Genomic DNA, 8,477 nt, shown 5'->3' with positions numbered 1-8,477 from the left:
TCATGTTTCTGTCCTGCCTTTCCCCCATGTATTAACAAGAACAGATGTTTGTGCCATAGTAGTGAGGTGGGTTTTATCCTGGTTTGGGTGATATTAGAAAAGAGGTCTTGATTAGTTAAAATGTCATCATAATAAACATGTAGTAATGAGATGGCTATCAGTCACATTACAGAAGGCTCTGCCTGTCAACATGGATCCAGCTGAGGTGCACAATCGCAAGACTGCTGTTTGCTTTGATGGGCTACTTCTCAGTAACCATGAGCAATATTTAAAATAAATAAATAAATAAAAGAAAAAGAAAAAAGGCTACCACCATAAATGAGCTTCTCTGAGTTGGAAAGATGGGAATGATGAGTACCAGCAATGCCACATTGGGCTTTTCATGTGAGTAACGTTTGTTTGAGAAATGTTTGGCTAGTGCATGAGCTAGTGTTTTTAAATATCAGTATTCAGTGCCCTCTGCTGATTTCATGGAGACCATAAAAGTAGAGCATCATCCATCAGCAAGTACAATCATATTTTGTTTGTGAAGTTTATTTTGTCATGACATTTTTATTGGTTGGTTTGTTTGTTGATGCTTACATATAGTGGGGCCTATTAATATGAGAAGACATCACTTTTACCTTCCCAATTCTTAAAGAAAAATTACCTCTCACAAATTGTTAGTGCCAATGAGATAATTGTATTACATTCCTGATTATAAACATGTATGTTGCTGAATAGAAAATATATTTATGTGGGCGGAGATAATAAGACACAATTCTGATTATTTATCAGTTTAATTAGTTCGAATAAAAAATCCTTATAAGATTTAATTAGATTTTTTTAAAATATTGTTTAGTTGATTATATTGGACATTTATTTGATCAAGTTCAACATTCTTCAGCTGAAATGACAATGTATTTATTTACAGATTTGAACAACTTGTTTCTCAAAGTGATTTAGATGCTTTGCCCATCATATTTTTCTTTGTGTTTAGGTCTGGTTTAAACAGAATGATATAACATTTAGGTGTAAATATACAGAATAGTAGAGCAAAACTGGATGCCAAAATAGCAAATATTTCTTTAGCTACAGTAAATTTTCCAGGCGAGCTGACATAAGCTGGAATAAAGGTAATCCACACTGCACAGAATATGAGTAAGCTGAATGTGATGAATTTAGCTTCATTAAAATTATCTGGCAACTTTCTAGCTAGAAAAGCTAAAACAAAGCACAAGAAAGAAAGAAGTCCTATATAACCTAGCACAGCCCAGAAACCGATAGCTAAGCCCAAGTTACATTTTAATATGATCTTTTCCTTGTAGTAGTTCATGTTCTTGTTGGGGAAAGGAGGAGAAACTGTTAACCAAATTACACAAATAAGGACTTGTATGAGAGTGAATGCAAGTACACTGAGTCTCTGCTGTAGAGGCCCAAACCATTTCATGGCATTGCTGCCTGGAAGTGTAGCCCTGAAGGCCACTAAAACCACAGTTGTTTTCCCTAGAACATAGGAGATGCAGAGGACAAAGGTGATCCCAAATGCTATGTGGTGCAGCATGCAGGACCACTGAGAGGGCTGTCCAATGAAAGTAAGTGAACAGAGGAAACACAGAGTCAACAGCAGCAGGAAGCTCAGCTCTGAGATTTTGGCCTTCACTATGGGGCTGTCCTTTTCTATTAGAAATAAAATAGCTACTAACACAGTTATTATAGCTCCCACCAAAGTAAAGAGGACCAATACTATTCCCATAACCATAAATGACAATGTATTTGTTTACAGATTTGAACACCTTGTTTCTCAAAGTGATTTAGATGCTTTACCCATCATATTTTTCTTTGTGTTTAGTTCAGGTTTAAACAGAATGATATAACATTTAGGTGTAAATATACAGAATAGTAGAGCAAAACTGGAGGCCAAAATAGCAAATATTTCTACAGCTACAGTAAATTTTCCAGGCGAGCTGACATAAGCTGGAATAAAGGTAATCCACACAGCACAGAATATGAGTAAGCTGAATGTGATGAATTTAGCTTCATTAAAATTATCTGGCAACTTTCTAGCTAGAAAAGCTAAAACAAAGCACAAGAAAGAAAGAAGTCCAATATAACCTAGCACAGCCCAGAAACCTATAGCTGAGCCCAAGTTACATTCTAATATGATCTTTTCTTTGTAGTAATTCATGTTCTTTTTGGGGAAAGGAGGAGAAACTGTTAACCAAATTACACAAATAAGGACTTGTATGAGAGTGAATGCAAGTACACTGAGTCTCTGCTGTAGAGGCCCAAACCATTTCATGGCATTGCTGCCTGGAAGTGTAGCCCTGAAGGCCACTAAAACCACAGTTGTTTTCCCTAGAACATAGGAGATGCAGAGGACAAAGGTGATCCCAAATGCTATGTGGTGCAGCATGCAGGACCACTGAGAGGGCTCTCCAATGAAAGTAAGTGAACAGAGGAAACACAGAGTCAACAGCAGCAGGAAGCTCAGCTCTGAGATTTTGGCCTTCACTATGGGGCTGTCCTTTTCTATTAGAAATAAAATAGCTACTAACACAGTTATTATAGCTCCCACCAAAGTAAAGAGGACCAATACTATTCCCATAACCATAAATGACAATGTATTTGTTTACAGATTTGAACACCTTGTTTCTCAAAGTGATTTAGATGCTTTACCCATCATATTTTTCTTTGTGTTTAGTTCAGGTTTAAACAGAATGATATAACATTTAGGTGTAAATATACAGAATAGTAGAGCAAAACTGGAGGCCAAAATAGCAAATATTTCTACAGCTACAGTAAATTTTCCAGGCGAGCTGACATAAGCTGGAATAAAGGTAATCCACACAGCACAGAATATGAGTAAGCTGAATGTGATGAATTTAGCTTCATTAAAATTATCTGGCAACTTTCTAGCTAGAAAAGCTAAAACAAAGCACAAGAAAGAAAGAAGTCCAATATAACCTAGCACAGCCCAGAAACCTATAGCTGAGCCCAAGTTACATTCTAATATGATCTTTTCTTTGTAGTAATTCATGTTCTTTTTGGGGAAAGGAGGAGAAACTGTTAACCAAATTACACAAATAAGGACTTGTATGAGAGTGAATGCAAGTACACTGAGTCTCTGCTGTAGAGGCCCAAACCATTTCATGGCATTACTACCTGGAAGTGTAGCCCTGAAAGCCACTAATACCACAATTGTTTTCCCTAGAACACAGGAGATGCAGAGGACAAAGGTGATCCCAAATGCTGTGTGGCGCAGCATGCAGGACCACTGAGAGGGCTCTCCAATGAAAGTAAGTGAACAGAGGAAACACAGAGTCAGGGAGAACAGCAGCAGGAAGCTCAGCTCTGAGTTGTTGGCCTTAACTATGGGGCTGTCCTTTTCTATTACAAATAAAATAGCTACTAACACAGTTATTATAGCTCCCACCAAAGAAAAAAGGACCAATACTATCCCCATAACCTCTGTAAATGAAAGAAACTCTATAGCCTTTAACACACATTTATCTCTGACAGCATTAGACAAAAATTCTTCTGGACACTGCTCACAGTTATTTGAATCTGCAAAATAATCATGGTTATTATCATTAGGAAGGAAAATAAAATACCTTCATGGTTTTATTTATTAATACCATTGTTGAGGAACTGTATTCTAAATAATAAAATGAGGATACACAATGTATAATTCACAACTTGTCTTTGAAACTTGGTAAAGCTGAAATTACCTGTCTGGTTACTGATCTCTCCCTCTGCACATGGTATACAGTCATAGCAGCAGACAGGCTTTCCTTTCTGTGCAGCTTTCCTGGTTCCTGGAGGACAGCTCTCACTGCACACAGACCTTGGCTTCTAATATGAACAATATATCATGGCTACAACATTTTGAATTATAAGGTTTCAGCAGACAATTTTATGCAGCTGTTAAGACAGAATTGTTTGTTTACAAATGAAATCCAAGCAGCTTTACAGCTTTGGGCTTTTTACATTGATGCATAATATTGATTTAAAATGTTTCATGTATATTCCAGGATGTGCAATATAAGCAGAATTTTATACAGGGCCTGATATATCCATCCATTTTGCTGACTTCAAGCAAAAGAATAGCCATCCATACTCACATTCACACCCACGGGCAATTTAGAGTAGCCATTTGACCTAATCTGCAATTCTTTGGACCATGGGAGGAAACCCATGCAGGCACAGGGAGAACATGCTAGCTCCCATGTGTGGTGCCCAGGTCTGATTTAATTTAAAAAATAAATAAATAAATAAATAAATATATATATATATATATATATATATATATATATATATATATATATATATATATATATATATATATATATATATATATATATATATATATAAGTTTACATTATATTTCATTAATAAACAATGCATGTACCTCTGTTTTCTCTCCAGCCCAGACTATGTCTTTATCATTTAGGACAAATTGTTGTCCAGTTGGCAGAGAGGTATCATAATAGCCCACAACCTTTAACAGCACTTCTTCATTGTACCCTTGTTGCCAGTTCACAACTTCATACTTTGGAGTTGTTGCCCCAGTGCTGTCAAACCAAATCCGCTCTCCTGCTTTGGTGGTAAAATTTACCCTTTTTAGAGATTCAACAACCTTTAAACAAACAAACAAATAAATAAATAAACAACTATGACAAAATCAGCCATGGAAATAGCTTGCATTCCTTTTATTCTTTCTCTTACCTGCCATGATTGTATTGTTTTGTTTTTCTCACAACTCTGGTTTTCTGTGCATCCCAACAGGTTGTGGAGAGAATGTGCCACAGCATAAACTGCATTGTAGACATTATTTGCATATCTCAATTCTGATACATCCTTACTGTAATTTTTAAATTGAATAATATCTTCATATTTGCTGCAGTTGTTTTCAGGTTGAGAAACGTTTCCTTCTGTTTGCAAGCAAGGAAATGCCGTTTGCCAAAATCCATTAACAACATAGTCATCAAAACCATCAAACTTCAGTTTTCCCACATCAAAACCAATGGCTCCAGCCAAGACCTTGTAATTTGCTGGTGATACTAAACCGCCAGCAGAAATCCATGCAACACCAATCATCTGGTATCCAGTAAGATTGTTTAGAATAAGCTGTTCTATTAGGAAGTTCATATCAAAGTAGGCAAGAAATAATATAATTACTTTTGCTGTGCCTTTCTTAATAATATCAGCCACTTTAATCATTTTGGCAGGATGTGACCGGTCAAACTTCTCAGAGTACTCAACACATATTCCCTCCTTTTTGGCTGCATTCAGAAAAATGGCCATTCCGTTGTTGCCATAGTCATTATCACTGTGCACAGCTCCCACCCAAGACCAGCCAAAGTGCTTGACCAAATATGCCAGCGCTCTACCCTGGTAGTAGTCACTTGGTATGGTCCTAAAGAAAGAAGGGTACTCTTTTCTGTTGCTCAAACAGTCACATGTGGAAGCATGACTTATCTGAGGACAGAAAGACAGTTTAAAAAATAATAAATCATGCCTGTTTTGGTGCATCCTACACCAAATGTCTTTTTTTATTTGTTTGTTTATTTTAAATAAATGTGTGTACTTGGTCCTCGCAAGAGAAAATTAGACGGAGCTTGTTTTAACACAGAAAATAACAACTAACATCAAACTGAAGACCACAAAAGAAAATTTATAATTTGTGGAAAACAATGATTATTATCGATTATATACACTAAATGCAAAAGTGTAATCATGTAAATGATGCTGATCATAAGAATAACATTCATTCAGTTAGTTTCACCACTCTGACGTGGTCAGGTTTATGGTGGACAGAGAGCGAATCCTGGAAACACTGGGCATAAGGCAAACATGTGACACATTCATGCACTCTTTTAAACATAAGGGCAATTTAGTGTTGCCAATCTGTCAATATGCATGTTAATACACAGTTACTGGAAACTGGGGAACCCAGAAGACACCCATGCAAACACTGAGAGAGTATGCAAAACTCTGCACAGACAGTAAGCTGAGCAGAGTATTGAACCCAGCTTCCTGGGGCTGTGATGTGCCAATGATAACTACTGAGCCACCCATAATCATAACATACATTGCTCAAAAACAAGTAGATATCCAAGATAAACATGCACATTTAATGGAATATTGAACATAATTACTATACTTAACCTCTTTAATAGAACTGAGTCTTAAAGTAATATTGAGTTTCTCTTACTTTTTAAGGCTAAAGAGACTCATATCAGAGGATTGATGATAAGTAAATAGATTAAAAATAAACATAAAATGGTTTAAATGCAGACACTTCTCTCGACATGACGATAATCATCTCATGCATATTTCAAGTGTGTTCTGTGACTGTTAAATAAATGATTCCAAAATTATTCTTAAAATCATTGAGCCTTACCACTGGGATCTTAAAAGGCCCTGTAGATCTTGTGAGTGCTATAGTAGGAGTAGACTCTGACTCCCCTATGATGGCTTGTACTACTGCTTCTCCAGAGCAGGCATCATCCGCTGTTATGTCCCGACCATTCATCCAAGCCATGGCAGCCTTCATAGATAACAAACTTGAAAGGCAATTGTCATAAATCTTGTAACCAACTGAGATATTCGGGAGCAAGCTGTTGCTTCTGTTGATTTCCGCAATTGCAAAAGTCATGGTCTGAGCAAGGCGGAATTGCCTGAGGTCAATTCTACAAGTATAAATAAAAAATTGTATGAAATTTACTTTTTTAATCTCATCTCATTATCTCTAGCCGCTTTATCCTTCTACAGGGTCGCAGGGAAGCTGGAGCCTATCCCAGCTGACTACGGGCGAAAGGCGGGGTACACCCTGGACAAGTCGCCAGGTCATCACAGGGCTGACACATAGACACAGACAACCATTCACACTCACACCTACGGTCAATTTAGAGTCACCAGTTAACCTAACCTGCATGTCTTTGGACTGTGGGGGAAACCGGAGCACCCGGAGGAAACCCATGCGGACACAGGGAGAACATGCAAACTCCACACAGAAAGGCCCTCGCCGGCCACGGGGCTCGAACCCGGACCTTCTTGCTGTGAGGCGACAGCGCTAACCACTACACCACCATGCCACCCTACTTTTTTAATATAAAATGAAAACTAGAAGGATTGTAATAGACAAATGCAGATTATTATAATGCAGAAAATTACAGATTCCCCAAAATGATCACAGTGTTAACATTTCCACTACAACAAACCTAATGCAGATTAAAGGTTGAGGTTTTACAGTATATGTCAGTGACTGCATCTGTGTTCCACGATGTATTGAAAAAATAGCTCCAATTATCACATCTCCTTCTTTGGATAACAGAGGATTTTCTGGGTCTTCCAGAATGTGGCAGTTTTCTCCATTTGTCAGGCTAAGAGAAAGGAATAGTACAAGGAATAACATTCCAAAGTCCATCCAGTGGTTTTGCTCGAGCACTCCTCAAACCATATAGTCTTCATATATTTATAGACAGGATCTGAGTGTTCTGGGTGTGACTGTTCACTCTGGACAAATCAGAGAGGTGGTGAGATTTATAATGTCATTAAGGATGCTACCTGAAACTCTCAACTCTCAGTTATATCTGGTTTAATTAATTCAACAAAGACCACACAAATTATTTACAGCCACTATTACTGGTCTTGCCTGTGCCAATCTGTTTGCATTGTGCTACTTGCATCATGTTTTCACTGACCAGTGGGGAAATAGATGGTGCTCCTCTTTGGAGAGGAGACAGCTAGTAGCAAGTATACATTGTAGAGGAAAACCTAATTTTTAGATTTTCCTTATGCTTTTTGTGATCTTTAGAAAGGTAAGCTTCAGAGACACTGTGTAGGGGAAAAATATATTTTTTAGAGAACTCATGCATCTTAGATAATTAGAAGGTCAGATACTGTGTCTCATGTTTAAACAAGATGAAGAATGCTGTTTGTGTTCTATTTTCTTGGTTAGTAAAACATGTGTACATGCTGAGGCAGTGTTTTATGATAGAGGAGTGCTAAGACAGGACACCCTGAGATTAAGAAGATATCTGTTGTGCTATTATGCTATTTTGACAAGTATATAATGCTGGGTGTGGAAAGGCAGAGTGCTCTTCTCCAGGTGAAATTCTTTCATTCAAGAAAGCCCCCTTGCAAGTGGTATACTTTGAATTCATCTTCTCAATAAATTCATATTTCTGTTTGTTTCTTCCTAACAGCCTGACATTTTATTACATTTTTCCACCACAACATGCATATAAATCAATTAAAAAATCAATTTATTTGTATAGTGCTTTTAATAATTGACATTGTCGCAAAGCAGATTTACAGGAAAAAAATAAATAAATTATGCGGCTGGGATGAGAATCAGCACCTCCAAGTCTAAGGCCATGGTTCTCGACCAGAAAAGGGTGGCTTGCCCTCTCCAGGTTGGTGGAGAAGTCCTGCCTCAAGTGGAGGAGTTTAAGTATCTCGGGATCTTGTTCACGATTGAGGGAAGGATG

General features: G+C 37.5%; 1 protein-coding gene across 1 annotated transcript; it reads right to left on the bottom strand.

Annotated features, from left to right (window-relative positions):
* Positions 1–2,635: 2,635 nt before the first annotated feature.
* Positions 2,636–7,399, bottom strand: LOC132888356 (extracellular calcium-sensing receptor-like). Its single transcript, XM_060924413.1, has 6 exons — positions 7,206–7,399; positions 6,386–6,674; positions 4,708–5,460; positions 4,391–4,618; positions 3,711–3,834; positions 2,636–3,546 (listed from the first exon to the last, which is right to left on the bottom strand). Exons 1-6 carry the CDS (start codon positions 7,397–7,399, stop codon positions 2,636–2,638), a joined length of 2,499 nt encoding a protein of 832 aa, XP_060780396.1.
* Positions 7,400–8,477: the final 1,078 nt, after the last annotated feature.

Source organism: Neoarius graeffei, chromosome 6 (assembly GCF_027579695.1).
Source record: "Neoarius graeffei isolate fNeoGra1 chromosome 6, fNeoGra1.pri, whole genome shotgun sequence".
NCBI lineage: Eukaryota > Metazoa > Chordata > Actinopteri > Siluriformes > Ariidae > Neoarius > Neoarius graeffei.
The sequence above is the reverse complement of the archived record's forward strand: the minus strand, read 5'-3'. Positions and strand labels throughout refer to the sequence as shown.